The sequence below is a fragment of the Rhinolophus hipposideros genome (genome assembly GCF_964194185.1).
Source record: "Rhinolophus hipposideros genome assembly, chromosome: 19".
In the NCBI taxonomy this organism is placed as follows: Eukaryota; Metazoa; Chordata; class Mammalia; order Chiroptera; family Rhinolophidae; genus Rhinolophus; species Rhinolophus hipposideros.
The window spans coordinates 2,563,764-2,584,615 of NC_138065.1; the positions used below are offsets into that span (position 1 = coordinate 2,563,764).

Genomic DNA, 20,852 nt, shown 5'->3' on the forward strand with positions numbered 1-20,852 from the left:
CTTATGGAATCCAGGAGGTGATATAGGAGCGTGCTGGGGGAGGGGTAGCTCTTCACTCTCAAGGTGAGGAAGGAGACGGGACCAGACCCTCCTTTACACTCTCCCAACACCCTCTGGCTGACAGGCAGGCACCTCCTGCCTGGTCAGCCTCACGGTGTCACACCGGCACCTGCCACTGGAGGGCCAGCCCCAGCTGTGGCTCCGCCCAAATCACTCCACATCCAGCCAGGTGGGGGTGCCCGAGCGCCAGCGTCCTCTTCCCCAGCAGAGTTAAGACACCCACCACCACACAGAAGTCACACAGAAGCCTCCTCCACTTGCCAAATAAAAGACAAAACCAAAGTGGACACAAACACAAATCAAGGAGAGACATACACGATGTGAGGGGCCCAGCAGCCCCAGCAGGCCTCTGGCTTCCCGGCGTGATACATTCTTGTGTAATTCAGGAACGGGGGCTCGAGGGCCCCTGGGGGGAGCGGGAGTAAAGAAAAAAAAAAAAAACAGAGACTGCAGTCTCCCCGTGGGTCCCCAGGCAAGGCCAGGGCAGACCCAATCTCTCACAGTTTTTTCTCATTTTTGGTTCCACATCTGGTCCCCCACGGAGGCAGGTTCCCCACGGCCCAGCCCCTACTCTGCCCTCGGGGCCTGTCCCCTCGGCCCTCCCGGCTGCTGGGAGGACCCTCGGCGGGGGACCAGCAGGACAGAGTCCACCAGGAAGATGGGAGAGGCAAGGGACGAGGCCCGCAGTTCTTAGAGGCGGTCCTGTCGGCGGCCGGCCTGCCCTGGGTGCTCTGAGCACTGGCGCTGGGCGTCCCATTCCCAGCCTTCACCCCTTGAGGGGCTTGTCGGCCCCTCCGCTGGGGCTGCTGGCGCTGTCACTCTTCTTCCGACGCAGGCTCTCGATCCAGCTGGAGCTGGAGCGGGCGGTGAAGCTGGAGAGAGCCAGGGAGCTGAGCCGCATGTTTTTCCCGGACATGATGAGCTCCCCGAAGCCCTCCTGGTGGGAGAAGGCATAGCCCGAGCGCCGGGAGCCTGTGCGCCCCACGCGTCGCAGGCAGCGGTGCTGGGCCTTGTGCTTCTTCCTAACCAGCTGGGTGTAGCGGACCTGATGGAGGGGACACAAGAGGAACGGCTGTCAGTGTGGCAGGGTCACACACCACCACCATCTCCACCACCGCCACCGCCACCACCACCACCGCAGCTGCGAAGGGGGCTCAGAGCTCCAGGACAGAACATTCGGCTGCATGGGGTCTCGAAGCCGGGGGCTGTGACACACCCAGTGTCTCACCGTGTCAGAGAGGTCCGGCTTCAGGTTTAGTTTGAGGAATCGAAAGGCAACCACAGGCAGGATGCAGACGACCGTGGTGAGCGCGATAGTCAGCCATACCGTGGGCTGGGCCAGGGTGTTCTGCGCATTACCTGGGGACGCACAGGGCTCAAGGGATGCAGGGGCTCGGAGGCCTCACCGAGCAGACAGTTCGTTTCTACCCCCGCCAGCCTGGCACCCCCAGTCTCACAACCTCAGTCACGCTGGCTTCCTGCTCCTCCCTGCTCTCCAAATGCACATCCGACTCGAGCTCCAAATCTGACTCGAGCTCCAACTCTCCCCAGAACGTCAGACCTGCTTCTGGAACTGCCTCGCCTGCCAGCTCTGTTGCACAGCTAACAGGCATCTCATGCCACCAGGCCAAAAGCAAAACAGGCGATTGCATCCTCCACCCCAACCTTCCCCAGCTCAGGAAATGCCACCCTCACTCAGCTGCTCCCACTAAAAACCCTGACTTTGAATTCTCTCTCTCAAACCACTCATCTCATCCATTGGCTCCATTTTTCAAAACACCTACGGAATTCCAGCACTTTCCACTGTATTCCAAGCCACCGTCGTTTTCACCTGGATTACTGCTATAGCCCCCTTTCTCTCTATACGTTATCATCCATAAAATAGTAAGAGTGATTCTCTAAAAACATAAATTAATTTATGGCATTTCCCTGCTCAAAACCCTCCAATGGCTTCCTACCGCATTTAGATTAAAATTCCAAGTTCTTCCTTGGAACCTAAATGGGCTTGAATGATCTGGACCAACTCTCATCTCCCTCTGCTCCACTGCCCCGGCTCTCCTCTCCAACCTCCATTTCCTACCCACATGCACAAGACACACACATACCACACACACACTCCTCCGCTGCCGACATCTTTGCAAGCCCCCACCTAAGGCTTCTGTATCCCTGTTCCTTCTTCCTAGATCACGCCTTCCCTTTATTCCGATTTCTCTGTGCCAGTGTCCCTTCCTCCAGAGGTCTTGGCTGACTACTCTTGTCCCTCTCTACCTACCCTGCCTGATGTTTTTATAGGACTTATTAGTTCCAGACGTTGTATCTGTTAATTTGTAAACTGTGTGTCTTCGTCATTGACACATGAAACCCGGGAGGGTGACCTGCTACATCACAGCATCCGGAATAGTGGGACCGATAGCAGGAGTTGACCAAACACCCACGGGACGGAGAAATGAAAAGGTCTAAAGAAAAGGCCAAGACCTGCCAATGCATCTGTCACCCCATGCTTCCTCCCAGCCCCACTGCCACCCACCACGGCCGCCCTGGCACCAGTCCCAACAGCCATACACTCAGACCTACAGGACCATCCTCGCTGGCCACCACCACTGCCCCGTTCCTCTTTCTAAAGTGATCCTTGGATGCCATTTCCCCTCTCTCCTCAGGGTAAAAGAGAGGGGGGGGGAGGGAGAGAGAGAGAGAGAGACAGACACAGAGACAGATTCCTGGCAAGTCAGACGCAAAGCTCATTCTGGAATCTCCCTGCCGGATCCTGGCTCCACTCCCAGCAGACAATCCCTGGCCACCCCACAAGCTGTCACTTTGCTGACCATGACACCTGCCACCCCTTGAGGCCCTGACCTCACACAGCCTGGCAGGGCTGTTCTTCACTCTTGGGGACATGGCAGCTCCCTGAGGACGGCGCCCGGGTCACCTGTACCCAGCTGTCCCCCGGCCCTTGAAGAATACCTGGCACATAGGAGTGCTGCACACATGTTCACCACATGCGGACTGGCTGCCTCCCTGCTAGTCCCAGAACAGGTGTGACTCCTCGGTGATGCAAGAGGACGCCCCGCGGACTCACCCACAAACCGGAACTGGTTGGGAAACATGCTGAAGAGCCCGTTGCTATGCATGGCGAAGAGGATAGTGAAGTACACGGCCAGGCTGCCCCAGATGAAGAAGTGGTTGATGGCCGTCCAGTAGCCCGTGTCCAGCCCAATCTGCACAGAGCAGCAGCTGTCATGGCCAGCGGGGCCGTCACCCCCAAACCCCATCTCCTCCCAAGAACAGCACGCCGTGCCCAGAGCAGCCCCGGGGACAGGAGGCTCGCTCCTGGCAGAGGGGACGAGTGCCCCTGGACTGCTTCGTACCTGCACGCTGACCACAATGACCAGCGAGGTAGCCACGGTGACGGCGAAGGACTGGTAGTCAGCCAGCTGGGTGCCGTCATCGCGGGTGGCCTCGGCGAACACCCCGTAGGGGATGAAGAACATGAGCACGGAGGTGTAGATGCCCTGGGCTATGCAGATGAAGAACTCCCGCTTGTTGAACAGCAGGTTCAGCTGGCCGGGTTCGTACAGCTTCGGGTACTCCATGCTCCGCTGCTCAGGGACGTCCTGCCAGGGGAGGGGGGGCCGGGGGCACGGCGGGGGGCTCAGAAGCTGCCACTGTGACCCAGCACGGTGAAGGGCGGGCCCTGTCCCTGCTTCCTCCTTTCTAAATCCTTTGACAGCTAGATCCAACCTCCAGCCAACTGCCGCCCATCAGCCTTTGTCCAGCAGGCCAGCTGCAGCGAACGGAGGCAGCAGCCACACTGCCCAGCGGGAAGAGCCGCCCTCTCAGGGCACGAGTGTCACATGCTCACCACCATCACTGTGACTCCTTCACAACGGTGTCCTCCCCAACCCACGTGAGTGTCAACACCCCCATACCTGATCAAAGACCCCCATTGCCAGGACCGGGAGGGAGGTGTACACGATGTTATAAAGGGTGATGAAATACTGGTCGTAGACGGTCTGGAAAGAGAACAGGGAGCGGCAGGAGTGAATGCTGGGTCCTCCTTCACCACAAATCAGGCAGAGGCAGGCGGCCAACGTGGCACAGGTGCAGCCCCAAGGTATGTTCTGGAACTCCCTCTCCACTCCTTCAACGGGCGTTTTTATTTTTTTTAACACATGAACCTGACAAGAGCTTAGGCCCCGGGGACTGAGCAGGGAACAGAACAGAGGCAGTCGCTGCCCTTCAGGAACTGAGACAGGCCCGCCCGTGGGCCAGGAGCTCTGTACCTGGGCCGAGAAGCCGCAGAAGAAGCCGAACCAGAAGTGGACCATGGTGAAAGCAAAGTTCTTGTAGAAGAAATAGCAGAGGAACTTGCACATGCGCAGGTAGGACCAGCGCCCGTGCACCAGCAGGAGGCGCTGCAGGAACTTGAACTGTGAGAAGGAGTAATCTGAGGCCAGGACAGCCTGGATCCCTTCTTGCCCGCTGATGCCCACACCAATGTGGGCCGCTGCAGAGACACGAGAGGACAAGAGGGTGACGATGGCCACACACTTCAGAACAACCCCACCAACGTCCGCCCCCCTGCCCCTCTAGACTGCCCTGATCCCCGGGACCTTGCGGGCCCCTGTCCCCCACCCTCCCACCCCCCTACGCAGCCCACACTCACTTTTGATCATGCTGACATCATTGGCTCCGTCTCCGATGGCAAGTGTCACGGCCTTCTTGTACTTCTTCACCAGCTCCACCACTTGTGCCTTCTGCAAGGGGGTCACCCGGCAGCAAATGACAGCTTTGCAGGCACAGGCCGTCTCCAGAAACTCCAGCTCCATGTCCGCCTCTAATGCATGGGCCTGCGACCCAAAGAACCCTGAAGGAGCCCCGGCCTTCCGCGGGAGACCTGGGACTGAGTGCCACCTGGTCCCCTAAAGACCACAGCCCCTCGGAGTTGGAAGGGAAATGAGAACAAGACAGAAATGCCATTGAGAGAGAAGTGCTCTCCAGAAAGACGCTGCCCAAGCTGAGAAGGGCGACACTCACCAGGCTGTGTCCATTGATGACCAGGGCATATTCCCCGGCGACGGCTTCCAGGACAGACGTGAGCTTGGAAGAAGAAAGCTTCTCCTGGTAGGTGAAGCCGTTGCCTACGGCGCGGGATGTATCCATCATCTTCTCCCGGGCTTTCCTGTGGGGCAATGAGACCGTGGTCTCCCAGGCCAGGAGCGGGGACTCCAGCCCGACAGGCCTGGGCAGCACCGCCCACCTGAGCTCCTCGCGCACTTCCAGGACAGTGTGGCCCGTGACGATGAACACCTCCGTCATGTCGTCCGTCAGCATCTTACAGGAATAGCCAATGTTCACAGCCGTCTCTGTGAAGAGAGGACGCACGTGCTACAGGCAGGCCCCCCGACAAGGCCAGCATGCTGCTGCCTGACGGCCAAGGCTCACGTGGAGCCAGCACCCAGTGGCAGTTCCCCGCGCCCTGGTGGGCTCTCACCTTGCTTGTCTCCGGTCAGCACCCATATCTTGATGTTGGCCAGCGTCAGCAGGGCGATGGTCTCTGGAACCCCTTGCTGAAGCTTGTCCTCGATGGCCGTTGCACCTAGCAGCTGAAATACCCCACGGGTCCCTGGCACGAGAGTCCCAGGCACAAGCCGTCCTCACCCACCCGTGGCCGCTCCACCGCCTGTACCATCATGTCGCTCTCGATCTCCTCGTAGACGCTGGCCAGCCTGTCCTCGCGGTTGTCCAGGGCCAGGCTGGCCTGGAGTTGTCTGTCAGCCCAGTCTTCGTAGTACCCTTCGTCCAGGTCCTTATAGGCCAGCACCAGGGTCCTCAGCCCTTCCCCTGCATATTCCTGGGGGCAGAGCCAGCAGTCACCCCTCGCCCTACAGCAGGAGAGCAGCAGAGTCCAGGCCCCGCCCATCCTCACACCTACATTCAGGTGGTCAGTGGTGGTGTTGAGCAGCTCTTGGGTGGAGGGGTGCAGTCTATCCAGCAGGATGGTATCGGCCCCTTTGCAATAGAGTCGGATCTTCCCCTCTGGATTCCGCACTGGGAGCGAGGCGAGGGGAGAAAGTCCCAGAAAAACGCAGCAGGTGAAGACACCAACCTCAACCTATCACCAGAGGTCACCCAGCACCCCTCAGCTAGCCAGGCCTGAATGCGCCCCGAGCCCCAAGTGCTGGCAGCCAGGTCCCGGCCTCACCTATGACCGACATCCGCTTGCGGATGTTGTTGAAATCCAGGATGGCCAGCAGCTGGTACGTGATGGCTGTGCCCATCTCGTGGACAGTGATGGTTTTGGGGGTACGAGAGCGGAACACGAAACCAAAGTTCCTGGCCGCGGTGACGAGGGCCCCCTCGTCTGGGGACTGCGCTTTATAGTACAGCTCCCCTGGGTGGGGAGGAAGAACACAAGAGGCTAAGTGGCCCTCCCTCAGCTCCCCCCGCACCCCGTCCAGGAAGCTCCAGGCCGGCCGCACTACAGAGCAGAGTCCAAGTTGAAAGGCACGGGCCAGGTAGGGGAGAGCACAGGCCAGCTCCGTGACTCACCTTCGTTCTTTTCTTCTGACATGACAGTATGACACAGGGAGAGGAGGCGGAAGAACTCGTGAGTGTGGGGGTCCCCTGCCTTGACAGCCTCCAAGAGGGTGGGGTCCCAAAATAAGAACTTGTTGTCGGCCAGAGGATTGAAGGAGAAGTCGACGGGTTCAGGCCTCTGGGGCAGATAAGAGGACAATTAGGAAAGAGTGGGTGGCCAGGCGGCCTCCCAGGGAAGGGGCTGCTCCCGCCCTATTGTTCCCTGTCCTTCCAAGTCTTGGTAGGAGTCTCCACTATGGACCTCTAAATTCCCACTGCTAAGTTATATCAATAGTTTAACCACTATGCTGTACGCCCGAGACTAATACCGAATGTCAACTGTCATTGAAAAAGAATAGAAGTAATAGTAATTAAAAATAAAATTTTTTAAAAAAACAAGGGTCTGCCTAAGACAGAAGCAGGAAATCAGAGTTAGAGAAGAGGAATGGATGATGGAGGCCGCGGCTGGAGCGATGGGGCCGGAAGCCAAGGACGGGGGACAGTTTCTAGAAGCTGCAGTAGACAGGAATCGATTTTCCCCTGGAGATCCAGAAGGAACCAGCTCTGCAACCCCCGATGTTAGCAAAGGGAGAAAGTCCCAGAAAAATTCAGACAGGCGGAGACCCCCACCTCAACACATCACCAAAGGTGGCCCAGCACCCATCCCCACACATATATGACTCATTTTGGATGTCTGACCTTCAGAACTGTAAGATAACATGTCTGTGTTGTTTTAAAAGAAATGTGTCAATTAAAGTGAAATTAAAAAAAAACAAAAACAAAAAAACAACTCCCTCTGCTCCCATGTCCTGACCAGACATCAAACACATCACTAACTCCACCACTTGTTCCTGGTCAGGCGTCCGTCCTATGGTTAAGTGGCACACAGAATATCAGTGGAGGCCGGATCTTACCTCTCCCAATTCCGCTTTGTGTCCCAGGACATCAAACACGTCCCCTACACACAGCCAGGACAGAGGAGAAGCAACGTCAGGGCCAGGGTCCCCTCAGAGCAAGGGGAGAAACTGCAGCACAGAAACCCACAACCCTAACCACTGAGCAAACGTCACACTGCTGAGTGGTGGGACACGTGGCGCCAGGCACCCTGGATCCTCAGACCCAGAACTGAAAGTCACGGTCCCAAGACCCCCCACCAGCTCTCCTTCCAGGGCAGCTGCTAGTCCACACTAGGCTTCCCTGGGCTTCCTGGAGTGCCTTTCACCGCGTGCGCCTCCACAGCAGACACGGCCTTACACACTGGCCAGAAGGCCCGGGTTAGTACAGAAAGCAGTTAGGAGAGGGACTCACTCTGCACAGAGGTCAGACGCCACACCCCCTGCCCCAAGCCATCCCAGCAGCTCAGACACAAGGCCATTGCCGCAGGGCCACGCTGGAAAGACCATAGTCACATTCCAGAGACTCACAAGGCCCCTGCACAGCAACACAGGGAGATTCTAGCACTCCACCGGGGCAGCCAAGGTCCAACCTGGCCGCGACGCCCAGAGGCCAGTGTCTGGGGTTTCACGTCACACAGCCAAGGCGCTCCCCTACTGCCCGGAGCTGGGACCAGGGTGAGGGCGTCAGCAGAGGAGAGGGAAGCTCGGTCGGTGTCTGCGTCTGGACACGGGATACAGACTGGACCCTTTCAAGGCCCCACGGAACCCAGCAGGAAAGAAGTCAAAACCCAAACGTCAGGACAACGGTGGGGGCCCCAGTTCCACTCTCCTTCCAGGCGAGCTGCGAGCCGTCCCTCCTGGGGCCTGTGGCGCCACGTACCGTAGCTCCGGCCGTTGATGGAGCACTTGTTGAAGACCATGATGTTTTGGGTGAGAGTCCCTGTCTTGTCGGAGAAGATGTGCTCGACCTGACCCAGCTCCTCGTTCAGCGTGGTAGTGCGGGCCTCCGCGGGCGTCCGCTTCTTTGCACAGAACATCTTCTTGTCCCAGTTGATGAAGTAGCTGTGGCCCAGGCGAATGACCTCCACACTGCACAGGGGACAGGCGGTAAGGCCGGGCGGGAAGCGGAGGAGGTGCCCCCCCACGGGCCTCCGCTGCAGGCCCTCCAGCTGGGACAGACGAGGACAGAGTGGACACCTAGGCTCAGGAACCTGGGGGGGTGGGAAGGGTGAGGGGAGCCTGAAGGTGGCCCGGCCACATACAGCCAGCACAGGAAGTCCCCAACCCCGACCCTCTGATGCGCTCCAGAGAAAAAGGTGCAAAGGACCTGGGCAGGTGGGACAGACAGCACAGGTAGAGGAGGAAGAAACAGAGACTGCAGACAAGGTACTCGACCACTTCTTACCTCAGGGCTAAGAATACAGAAACCATGCAGAGAAAACAAGAGAAAATGCAAGAGGAAAGGGAGAGAAAAAAAAGAGAGAAGTAATGAGGGTGCTGCATCTGCCACGGCAACACAGGCGCCACCACAAAGGGGGCCCCCGGTGGGGAGCGGAAGCCCAGAAGGCTCGAGCCCACCCTCCTTCCCACACGCTCCTCAGGACTCTACACCCCACTCTGTGGCTTTCAGAAAGAGCACGTGGTAAACGGAGATGCTGACTCTGGAAGGGGGGGGGGGACCCAAAACTCTGGGAAATGACACCAATTCACAAGGGTGTGGTGCTCTCAACACCTCAAGGTCTGTTCACACCCTGCTTTGCCAGGCGATACCTTTGGGATATGGACTGTCAGCGTTTCAGAAAGGACCCTGTGTTTAGGTCCAGAACAGCCAAGTGATGGGACCACATCTGGAACCCTGCTTCTGACCGGAGACTGCTATCAGGATCCAGCAAGCAGGCAAAAGCTGAGCTGGCTGGAAATACGTCCTTCGCCTTCTACCACTGAGCTGATCAAGCAGTTCCCCGCCTCCCCCAAACACACATGCTGTTCCCTTGATGAGACATAGAAAGAAAATTTTCTCAGGCATCCACCACGGGCTTGGACACAAAACACGCAGAGCAAAGCCCAAAGATGGAAAAAATATTTGGCTGTGGGCAAGAAAGCATTTAAATAGTAAGGAAGAAATCAGTCACAATGATAATGATACGCGTGCTACCACCCAGCACTTTTAAGTTTTAAATTATTTTCCAATCTAGTATCTTATATCAAGATGTCCCTTTGGAGAAGGTGGGCCAGGTATTATTATTCCCATTCTATATGAGAAAACCGAGGCCCCCAGCAATTGCGGAGTTGCCTGAGGTCACATGACTCATGAGAAGGCAGGACTAGCCCCCATCCTCTGAGTCCCAATGCTCTAGAAAAACCCAGTCTGTACAGACTCAGTACAGAAACACCATCTTCCATCTCTGCCATCAGCACTGCTGTGTTTCCCCCAAATAAGACCTAGCTGGACAATCGGCTCTAATCCATCTTTTAGAGCAAAAACTAATATGAGACCCAGTCTTATTTTAGTATAATATGAGACCAGGTCTTACATAATATAATATAATATAATATAATATAATATAATATAATATAATATCGGGTCTTATATTAATTTCTACTCCAAAAGACACATTAGAGCTGCTTGTGCAGCTAGGTCTTATTTTCAGAGAAACAGGGTAAGATTCGGGGGCTAGTGGGGACATTTCAGGCTACCTGGGGAAGCTGTATGAACAAAAACATGGCACATGGGCAGAGTTCTGAGCGGCACCATAAAGCATTTCCTTAAAAATGTTGCAGGTCCCCCTGTCTCACGTGCAAGGCACTAAGTAGGAAAGAAAATTTCTCTCTCTGGCCAGTTCTTCCCCCGGCTCTTGCATTGCCACCTTCCAGTTCAACGTCACTGGCCCTGACCTGCTAACATCTCTGCCGCAAGCATCCTTGACCCTATTCTTGCACACCACTGCCTGCCAACACTTCCTAAAGTATCCTTTAGATTTTTGTTTTTATTTTTATAGAATCCTTTAATGGTTTACTAAGGACGAAGGCCAGAGGCAAAGATGTCAGACCGACCACTAGGTTTCCAGCTCTGCCCGGCAGCCAAACTGTTCCCGCCCATTCCTAGGTCCCCACCCCCAAGCCTTCGTTCCTGGGCCTCTCCCCTGCTCCACTCGCACCCAGCCCAGACACCACTCAAAGCCCAGTGCTACAGCCACCTCTTCAGAGATGTCCTCCCTGATTAACTGCTCCAGGACACCTGCACTTCCATCTGTCAGGGCACTCTGGGCCTCCCGCCTGTATAGTGGTGTCTTATACCATTTGTACCCGCCCCCCCACACACAGGCCTACTTTAAGACAGAGGCCTCGTTCCACATCCCCGTATCCGCTTGCTGTACACTTAAGTCTGTAGGTAGAATGACTTCTACAGGCCTTGTCCCCACTCTGTTTTACAACGTGTTGAGATTTTCCTTCCTCTGCTAGACCGAGGCTCCCGGAGGGAAAGCGAGCCATCCCTAACACAACTTCGTGTGTGCCACGCACCTAGCGTGCTTCTCTGCACAAAGTTGGCATGCCATTAACATGTACCAAGGAAACCAATACGGTTTTCATTCCCATACAGTCCAAAGGGCCAGGAAACCGAAGTGAGCTCTGCCCACCAAGAAAATCAGGTGACATAAAGTGTTCACAGCACAGGAAGAAGAGGACGTCACGTTCCTTCCCCAGAAGTTCACCTTCACAGACAAGGGACGCTGGCCCGGGGCCTACCCGAGCTCCGGCAGCGAAGGCGCATACCTGACATACAGTGATATGGGCACGACGGTGTTGAGGATGATGATGTAGGACCAGAAGGAGAGGAAGCCAGAGAAAAAGGCACTGTCCACGGCCTCGTCCCAGGGCAGGTACACCTGGAAACGCATCCCGACCTCGTGCTCCCAGATGGCATTGCCAATGGCCAGGATCACCCCCATGCAGACCAGGAACCCAAAAATCTGGGGACGAATGAGAAACAGAAGCGAGCTTCCTACCTGAGCCGTCCAAAGCTCAGGCATCTTTAACATGGTGGCACGTTCGAGGGGGAAGCGCCCAGAACTGGTGACAGACAGGTTCTAGTCTGGCCCCGACCCTCCGGGAGGGCTCCTGTCTGCATATTGGGGAAGCTGAAACACTTGTGTAGCTCCCAGTCCGACATCCTAGAACCCTTACGAGGCCTCAAAGATACGAGTGGGGTGAGCTACTTTCAACATACCAAAGCAGCTTCCCGGAAGTCACCCATCTACCTGAGCTAGATCTCCACAAGCCAACAACAATGCCGAGCGTCGGTCACGTTCACCTTCTCATCCAGAGTGCCCCGCCCATCCCCCATTTTTTTTAAACCAGAGAAACAAATTGTATTTCCATAAATGTAGACTTCTTGATAGCCAAAAATCTTAGCTCGGAGTCCTTGGGAAAGGATCCTAAGAAAGTTTTGGAGATTAAAAGCAAAAATTCGAGACCACAGTCTGATTTCAGACATCTCTTTGCAAAACGGCCTCGGCTCTTTAAGCTCTGGCATAAAACAGGAACCACCCTGGTGCCCAAGGGCCAGCAGGGGGCAATGCGAGCCTCTGCCTGACACACACCAGCCTCCCTCAGGCTGGGTTTCTGCAAACCCGTAAAGGCCAGGGTGGAAACTGGCCCCCCAGCCTTCGCAAGCTGGCATGTGGGGGGCAGGCAGCAGGCAGTGGGGGTGCGAGCAGGGGAGGACAGGAGGGGAGAAAACCCAACAAGGAGCTCAAATTTCTGGCCAAACAAGAGAAGGATTCAGGAATCGCCAAAAAAACGAAAACAGAAACTTTTCCTTTGGGACCCTTCGCTCTTAGAAGTCAGGGGAAAAGACCCCATTCTCCATCCTCCAAATGGAAATTTTTCTTTTAACTCCCTCTCCGTCCCCGTGAAGGCCTCCTTGTCCTGGGCAAAAGCAAACAGGAGGTCACATGCTACACGAAGTCATCGTCGGAACTGGAATCCAGAGAAGGGAACGCTTGTTTTAGCTTTCTTTAAGTTGTTGACTCACGCATGTTCCCAAGGTGTTTTAAAATAATATCTCCCAAGGCTAAAAGGAGCGTGAAATAAACACGGCCTTTGAGGAGCTGACCTGCCGGTGGCTTTAAAGCCAAAACCTGAAGCTTGGCTACTGAGCCGGGAGGAGAGGTGGGAGCAAAGGGAGAAACAGACAGGCCGGGCCAGAGCCCACGGGCCGGGAGGCCTTACCCAGAGCACCAGGGTATTCATGAGGCGGTCAATACTTGTTCTCTTGAATTTCGTCCTGCCGCTGTTCTGCATCAGCTTCGTGTCAGGACCTAGAAAGGAAGCAGAAGGGCTGGGAAAGCCAAATAACCCATGTGCCTCCGGGCTCCTGCTGGGGTTCCCAGACTCAGGACATCAGGGTGGAAAGAGACCCCGACTAGAGGAGAGGTTTGGTTTCAGGGCTGGAGAGTTGTTACCCCACACACTGCACCAGCCCACGCAGCCTCCTCCCACGTTCCTGAGGACACCACGGCTGAGGCCAAGCCTTGCTCTTCTTTCTTTGGACCCCAGGAGACTCACCTGCAAAGATGACCAGGCCGAAGCACCACTCGGTGTTTCGCAGCACGCAGCCCCGCAGCAGCATGTTCTGGTTGCTCAGAGGAAATTTGTTCTCCTTCCAGTAGAGGGCGCCACTGAATTTGTCCAGCTTGTTGTTGGGAGGCTCGCAGATCACTTCGCCTTAAGGGAAAGGGAGACAGGAGTGCCCGGGGTCAAGGGGCAGTCGAAGCTTGACCCCAAGACGGCAAGACACAAAGAGCCCCTAAGGGAGACGGTGCAAGCACACGGGCCCATCCACACCCTGATGGTGGGACTGTGGACTGACACCACTTTGGAGGAAAGGAAACAGGCGACAAGAACTGATATTAAAAGTACACACACCCTTGGACCCAGTAACCTACAGAAATAAAAGCACAAATCACAAGGGTTTTTATTGAAGCATTATTTAAAACGGCGGAAGACTGGGAACCACTGAATGATTAGGGAACAGATGAATAAATTATGACACATCAATCCTACGTAATATTATACAGCTATTAAAAAGACTGAGGTCAGCTTCTTTAGAGTGATATGATGTGATAAGGTAACGGTGATGGATTTCATAGGTAGCGAAAGGCAGGGTGCAGAGATTTGGGTACAATATGATCCCGCTGATTTCTGTCCACATGTTTGTATCAACACAGAGAAAAGTGTAGATGAAAATACACCCAACTGCCAGTCGCACCGGCTCCCTAAGGAGGGCAGAACTGGAGGGTGGGCGGGCGTTTTCCCATACGCACTGCACAGCTTGTCTTGTTAGATAGAGGGAGCATATATCACTATTCTGAACTGAACAAGAATAAGAAATAAAAAGCCGAAATTCTCTCAATATGCACAGTAAGGATGGAGCTACCAGCCGTGAAGATCTCGGGAAATGACCATCAATTCAAAAATGAGTGGAAGCCACCAGACATTCCTGAGCCCCGCGCCCCCACCAAGAGTCCAAACTGCATAATCAGTTACAGGCCAAAAGGAGAGAGTGCACTTTAAACCCCCAACCCAGCCACTTCCTCTGCCTGAGAGCGACTTCTCTGCAGTTACTCACCGTCGAACTTGGCAAGCTTGCTGATGTCTCCCAATTCCGAGGTGACTGGAATTGCCTGACGCACTTTCATGTTGGTCTCTCTGCAAAGGACAGTGTCCCTGAGTCCTGGCTCCCTTCCCTTCCTGTCCGTTCTACCTGGGAGCCCCTGACCATGGGGCATCCAGGCCCCCGTGCATTACTGGGTGAGCAATACTCCTACATACCCAAAGTCTTACCTAAAGTTTTCCAAAAGGTACACCCTCCACACCTTTCAAAATCAAGCTTTTTTTAGCCCTAAGGAGGCAGAAGGAGAGATGTGACCCGGAGCATGCAACTCACCCATCGAGTTCTGCTGTCTCTATGTAACACAGCCCATGGGGCTCACTGCTGGAAAGGAGGAGGAGATCCGCCTAGAGAGAAAACCCAATGAGAAGCCAAAGACCCTGCCCTCCACCCCTCAATGGCATCTCTGATGAGCCCTCTTTCCACCAAGCATTCTCGGTTTGCTTAGCCCCAAGCACGTGAATGGCCAGAAAGGAGCCGGTGACAAGCACACTAATATGACACGCAAGCTTCCCACTCAAGAAAGCTTCCTTCCATGGGTGTTTAAGGGGCAACAGTAAGTCAGGAGACACTCATCCCTTACCGCCACAAACTGGTTATTTTCCAGCTTGATGATGTCACCAACACAGACATTCATCCACTGCTCCTGCTGGAGGCTGAGGCAATGAGAATGTGGGGAGGAGGTTGTCAGTGGTGGCAGCCGCTCCCAGAGGACCCTCCCCAAAGCCCTCAGTCTCCGACAGACACTCACATTCCATTGATCAGCACCTGAGACTGACGGTTATTCACCTGGTTATCACTCTTGTGGCGGAACTGAAAAGAAGGAGACTCAGAAAGGTTAGGCCCCTTCTCCTGCTCCAAGGGACTTAGATGGGCAGTGGAAGGCAGAGCACGCTGGGTACCACTTGTTCACAGATCTGCTCTCCCCCCTGCCCCGCCCCCCCGCCCCACTTCTCGGCCAAGATGTCTTGGATCTAGCCGGACGGGGTAAGGGACGGCCGTGAACACAACTCACGTAGTCATCAGTGGCGTCCTTAACAGCTGTGATGGTGAGGACCAGGACCAAAGGCACGATGGTGGTGAACCAGGACAGGGAGGAGATCTGTGGGATCAACTGAAAAGAGGGAAGAGAAGGCATGCCTCTGAGGCCCCATCCTGCGCCCTTGCCTGCCCCTGGACCTTTCTCTGCCTTCACTGTATTTGGCTTTGTGAGTTGCAAGCGGTCAACCAGGGGTCACATACCTGCAGGATGAGAAGGAACAGGAAGTAGGTATTGGCAACTTCCTGGAACTGCTCAAACAGGTTGACAGGCAGGAAGGTGAGGATATTGTACTTGGAGGTCTTGATGCAGTTACTCTGTGGCCGTGGGAGAGAACACAATGAGGCTGCCTCCTCCACCGACGCTGCCCCAAACCTCTGCCCCCAAAGCCAGCAACCACAGGTGTGGGAGGGGGACCGAGCAGGAGAGAAGGGAGTCTCACGGGTCAGCCCGCTTCACTGACAGGCCATACCATAAAGAATTCAGCACAGTAGCAGATGGAGAGGGTGGCGATCGCCTTCCCCTCCCCCAAGCAGGCTCCCATCCAGCCCCTCCCCCCAGCCCAGGATGTGCCTGCACCTTTCCCCTTGCCAGCTCAGGAGGAGGTTTCCAACAGGGGGCCTAGAGCCACTCACCGCATACTGAAATTTCTCGTTGTACTCTCGGTCATTGGCCCGCGCCCTCCTTTCTTCTTCTGCAACAGAATGGTGCTGCACTCAGGAGCAGCAGACTGAGGCCTGGCCCGGCACCTTGTCAGGCCCGCCCCACTCTGGGGGTCTTCCACTGGGGGCCCTTGGTTCTTTCCACCGTATACAGCTCTAAGGAATCAGCGCCACACCTGAGGTGTCACTAAATCCTTCCACCTCTCTCCACCAGCCTGACTGCTGGGCTCTGCAGGCATTACTCACAACACAGGACGCCTTCTTTCCTCCCCAGTAACCATCCAGGTCTTCCACTGGGGACACTCAGTTCCTCTCCCCATCCCTTTAATTAATACTTTAGGTAGTCGTGGTCTTGGGAATCCCCAAAGGAAAGCAGCTGGAGCCACACAGCTTCCTACCCCTGGGAACCCCTGCAATTCCTGCCATAGTGCTATCCTCCCCTAACCTGGGGGGTAGGGTGGGTGGCAAGATGGAGGGTCACCGTGCCCTGGGACTGCTCTGCGGCAGCATCCCAGCCCCACGTGCGGTCCCTCTACAGGAGCCTCTGCTTGTCACATGTCGCCAGCAGTGGATTCTGACTGGCCCACAATGACATCACCTTATTTTAAAGCTTATCTTCAAGTAGAAGGGGGGGGTCAGGGATATGGGTCATGCAGACGGAGACAGAGAGGCAGGAGGGAGGAATGCGATGCACTTGAAACAGTTGCTCTCGAACTGTAACCTTTCTCGCACCATCTGCACACATTTCCCCTACACAACACATTTGTCACTGGGTCACAGAGGAGCTACACCTGTCCTGAACCTCCGCAGATCTGGGACTGCAGGCCACCAAGTTCTGGGACAGAACATGGGGGTGTCCTATGAAGGGTTCTCCCGCCCATCTCTCGAGGTCACCATGACCACAGGCTGAGAAAGGGCCCATCCTGGTTAGGCGGCCAACACAATGCCTTAACCCCGGCCTAGAAGCAAAGGCAGCGTTTCACACCGCTCCCGTCTCCCCCTCCGAAGACCCCTGCAGCGCACACTGCAGTAACAGAGCCTGCGACCACCGCATCCTCGGCCTAACCGGAGCACTCCCTCCCTGCACTGTCACTTCACGCCCAGAAACTTCTCCAGAGGGAAGCCCTCTGGCTGGGACCCCGGCCCAGTCATGCAAAGGGAGAGTTAGGGATGGGGCCCTTCGGAGGCAGGACCTCTGGGTCTGGAAAGGAGAGGTTCAGGGAAGGTTGGGGGAGGCTGAGGGTGGGAGAGGGGGAGCTCTGCGCTCGGGAGAGCTGCCTGTCGCTGCCTCCCGTTACCTGTCCCCCAAGAGGGTTTCTTTCGGCTCCAGGAGGGGGGCGCCCCGGCCCGGGCCCACTTCTCTGGCATCTCCTTGGGGACCGTCATGATCCCGGTTTGAGCGGGGGAGAGCGGACGGTCTGTCAGTCCGTCCTTGGGCTCAGCGGCGCCGATCGGGCGGCCCCCCGGGGAGGCGCAGGAGCCGCGGCCGCTCAGAGGGGAGCCCCGGCCGTCGGGCGCGCGCCCCACCTGCAGCCCCGGCCATCCTCGCGGCCGCCCTCACCCGGGACGCCGCGCGCTCCGCCGCGCCGCACCCACCGCCCCCGAGGCCCGCGGTCACCGCGCACTGAGCGGCCCCGAGCGCGGCGCGCACGCCCTGGGCTCCGCCCCCGCCCGCTCCGCGGCTGCAGGGCCGCCGCCAGCCAGCGCCGCGTAGGCGAAAGCCCGCGCCCAGCCCCGCCTCCCCGCCCGGCCAATGCGGGTGAGGGGACTGCCGGCGTTGTCGGGGGCAACCGCTGTCGTCCCACCCCCACCCCCGCCCGCAGGAAGACCAGGACCGCGGGGTGACGAGAAAAGGAGGGGAGAGAGGAGGGAGGAAACCGGGAGGTGTGAGGACGGCGGGGGGAAGATGGAAACACAGCTCCCCGGGGTTCCCAGGCCGGGGTTCCCAGGTACGGGGCTGCGTGCTTGGGAGTGAGGGGCAGGTACTCAGCACCCTCCGGGGGGACCCCGCTCAGGGATCAAGGGGAAGAATTCGGTTTCCCAGGCTCCCCTAGGATGGGTAGAGGTGGCCATCTACCCTCCTTCAGACACACTCCCTTTGCTCCCTGAGCCATGACACCCATTCTTGATAGTCCCAGAGACACCCCCACCTCCTGTCTTACCTGGGGGGCGCTTTTTTGCACACAGTGCCATCTCACCCAGCAAGGTCCCAGCAATCCCATGGGAGACCCTGCAGGAAGGTGACATGTGCGTGAGGTCAGGAAGCTGAGCGTGACCCTTCATTCCCTTCTTCAGACTCCTCCTGAGTGCCCTGTTCTTCAGATCTGACCTTCCTTCCCTCCCCGGCCTTCCCCCCTACACCCCACCAGCACTATTCTTACTGCCCTGATGGGCCCCTGAGAAAGAGAGGACTTCCCCATCACCTCTCCCCGTGCCTCTGCCTTGGAGAACATGAGAGGACAGTACAAAATCCAAGATGTGCTGGGAAAGGCGGGGGCAGTGACAGGAGGCCAGATATTGATGGGAAGGGCACAGCTCTCCAGGTACCCATCCCAGGGACAGGCGATGCCCCCGCGTGCCCTCTTGGTGGCAATGAGTGGTGCCTGTGTTTGCTGGAAAGCAGAATATGCACCACAGGGTGGAGTTGAGGGAACACAGCCAGGAAACACCTGGCAGAGCATCAGGAAACAGGCTCCACCCTTCTCAAAAAGTTTATAATCCTCCCATCCCCCCATTACTGGGGCTCCCACTGTCACCTCCTCCAGGGTAGCTCACATTAGAAGCACTGCCTTCACTTCCTGCACGCAGTCCCCAAACCACTTCCTCTAAGTCTGGGTCAGCCACCCTCTGGACAAGAAAAGGGGTCTTCCCACCCCCAGCGGGAGTTGTCCCTCTCCCTCCCAAACCCAGTCAGGTCAGTATGGCACTGGGTGCAGGCGCAAGGAGCATGGACCTCTGCTTCCTTCCATCTTCCCATGTCCTTCCTTTCACCTAAAAAGGTAAAAGGTCTGGCTTACGAGACAGAGCCTCAGCCTGGCCCAAAGGAAACTGCCAGCCAGGTTTTGGGTTCTCTTGTCACCTCCTCTTTCTTTGTCTGGGTGGAAAACCTTCCTCCTCTTCGGTTCCCTGTCTCCAGCCTACTGGGCACACCCCAGCAGCCTGTCAGCTCCAAGAGATACTAATTGCCTGTCTGCTCAACCTCTATAATTACAGACTCTGGCCACAACCAGTCACCCACACCAGGGCTCTCTTCACAAACTCAGACTCTCTTCCTGGACCCCAGATCAGGCAATCCCGAAAGCCAGAAGGCCTCTTCCTCCCTGACTGACCCTTCCCAACCCTGGCAGGCAAGGGTGCCTGTCTTAGGGAAAAAAACCTCATCCACATTTTAGAGATGCCAAGCCCTCCCTCAGGGCCCCCAGCCAGGGTCTCCACCCAGAATAGAGTGTGAGTCATGGAAGGGTGGGGTGCGAGGGGAGAGGTCAAAGGAGAGGATGGAAGGGTGGGCTTCTCAAGTCCCACAGCCAGCCCCACCCAGCCAGGGAGGCAACCAAGAAACCACAGATCCGGCCTTGGGTCCTAGCAAAGAGTTAATGACGGGGCCACACACATGTTCAGGAGTCAGGAGTCTGGACACCGACCAGGAAAGTTCTTTTACCTCCAGGACCCTGGGGAGACTGAACGCTGGTTTGGCCCCAGACCTCATCCCCTCTGGGGGCCCTGGGAGGAAGGGAAAGGGAGGGCGAGACCTGAGAACAGGGACCCCTCTCACTTCTCCTTCCCAGTCTCACATAGTCTGTCAGGGCCATTAGCCACGTCGCCCGGCCCCAGCCCCCTCTGCAGCCACATTTGGGATAAAAATAGCTGCTCTGGGAAGAAGGCAATGGTCCACGGAGGAAAAGGCTCCTCCTGGAGGCCAGGCCCCTGCTCCCTTCCAGCCCAAACCCAGGGAGGCTGACCCCTCCTCTCGGAGGAGGCTGGCAGGGCTATCTGTGGGCCGCTCAGGGAGACAGCAGGCAGTGGGGTCCAAGGCCCCCAGCTCACCTGCCACCAACAGCACCCCGGGCCACCTTCCACGGCGCAGACAGAACCCAGGACTCACTCCCCAGATCTGAGAGCCCAGAGCTGCACCTCTCCGGCGCAGAGACGTCCACCTCATAGAGACAAAGCCTACCAGCCCCCAACTCCCTCCGCACGCCCGCGCCCCTTACCTGGTCTCCACGCGCCCCTTCAGCACCCCATCCTCCCATCTTGCAGACTGCCTTCCACTCTGCCCATCCTCCGGCACCCGGACACCCCCTTCGCCCCAGTCCCTCCCTCCTCCGTCTCCGGCGGCCGACTCCCTGCCCGGTCCGCCCCAGCCCACACCCGCCTCCCGGCCCCTCCGGCCCCGAGTCCCACTCCGCAGCCGCATCTGCCCTCCGCCCGCGCTCCGGGGCTGCCCCGCCTCGTCCGGCCTCACCTCAGCGCTCGGCGCTCGGCGCCCGCCCCGGCGGCCCCGTCCCGGCCATGCCGGGGGCTGGGGCGGGGGGCGCTCGGCTCGGCTCCCCGCGGGCTCCCGCCCCCCAGCTGCAGCCCCGCTCCCCCCGGGGCCTCGGCCCGCTACTTTGTGTCAGTTTCGGCCACGGCGGGGCGGAAGTGACGGAGACGGCGGGAGAGGGCGGGGGGCGGGAGGGGGTTTTGGGGAGAAGGGGGGAGGCGGGAGTCGCCATCTTTGTGCGGGGCAGGGGGAGGGTCTTAGCCCTTCGGGGTCCCCACGGCGAGGCCGCGTGCCCGCCCCACCCACTGCCACCTCCATCCCGCCTCCTAACATCAATCAATCAATCAAGGAGGCGAGACGGCTCGCGTTTTATTCGGAAGAAAGGGAACTGGGGAGAGCTGCCTCCCCCGCTAAAAGAGCGTCTTCTTCGGGGAGGGGCGGAGCGCCGGGGAGGCCGGGGCCGACG

General features: G+C 57.4%; 1 protein-coding gene across 2 annotated transcripts; it reads right to left on the bottom strand.

Moving 5' to 3' along the window:
- Positions 1 to 375: 375 nt before the first annotated feature.
- On the bottom strand, positions 376 to 20,502 carry ATP8B2 (ATPase phospholipid transporting 8B2). 2 transcript variants are annotated; one of them, XM_081026722.1, is made up of 28 exons: positions 20,369 to 20,502; positions 18,069 to 18,136; positions 15,880 to 15,938; positions 15,448 to 15,561; positions 15,221 to 15,319; positions 14,957 to 15,018; positions 14,789 to 14,861; positions 14,482 to 14,552; positions 14,164 to 14,243; positions 13,101 to 13,259; positions 12,765 to 12,853; positions 11,307 to 11,503; positions 8,413 to 8,621; positions 7,551 to 7,594; positions 6,610 to 6,775; positions 6,263 to 6,451; positions 5,993 to 6,108; positions 5,747 to 5,911; positions 5,552 to 5,663; positions 5,318 to 5,423; positions 5,095 to 5,239; positions 4,724 to 4,907; positions 4,341 to 4,564; positions 3,987 to 4,070; positions 3,426 to 3,671; positions 3,137 to 3,275; positions 1,289 to 1,419; positions 376 to 1,105 (listed from the first exon to the last, which is right to left on the bottom strand). In XM_081026722.1, the coding sequence occupies exons 2-28, from the start codon at positions 18,097 to 18,099 to the stop codon at positions 827 to 829; spliced, it is 3,573 nt and encodes a 1,190-aa protein (XP_080882848.1). In that variant the 5' UTR covers positions 18,100 to 18,136; positions 20,369 to 20,502; the 3' UTR covers positions 376 to 826. The 2 variants fall into 2 exon arrangements, with proteins under 2 accessions (XP_080882848.1, XP_080882849.1); XM_081026723.1 differs by lacking the exon at positions 20,369 to 20,502 and adding an exon at positions 20,118 to 20,188.
- Positions 20,503 to 20,852: the final 350 nt, after the last annotated feature.

What these genes read in the sequence shown, in the direction of transcription:
- ATP8B2 (XM_081026722.1), bottom strand. Translation starts at nt 18,099, where the DNA reads ATGGCACTGTGTGCAAAAAAGCGCCCCCCAG. An exon ending in ACGAGAAATTTCAGTATGCG is followed by an intron (nt 15,562 to 15,879) that starts GTGAGTGGCTCT and finishes CCACGGCCACAG; the next exon opens with AGTAACTGCATCAAGACCTC. An exon ending in TGAATACCCTGGTGCTCTGG is followed by an intron (nt 11,504 to 12,764) that starts GTAAGGCCTCCC and finishes ATTCGTCCCCAG; the next exon opens with ATTTTTGGGTTCCTGGTCTG.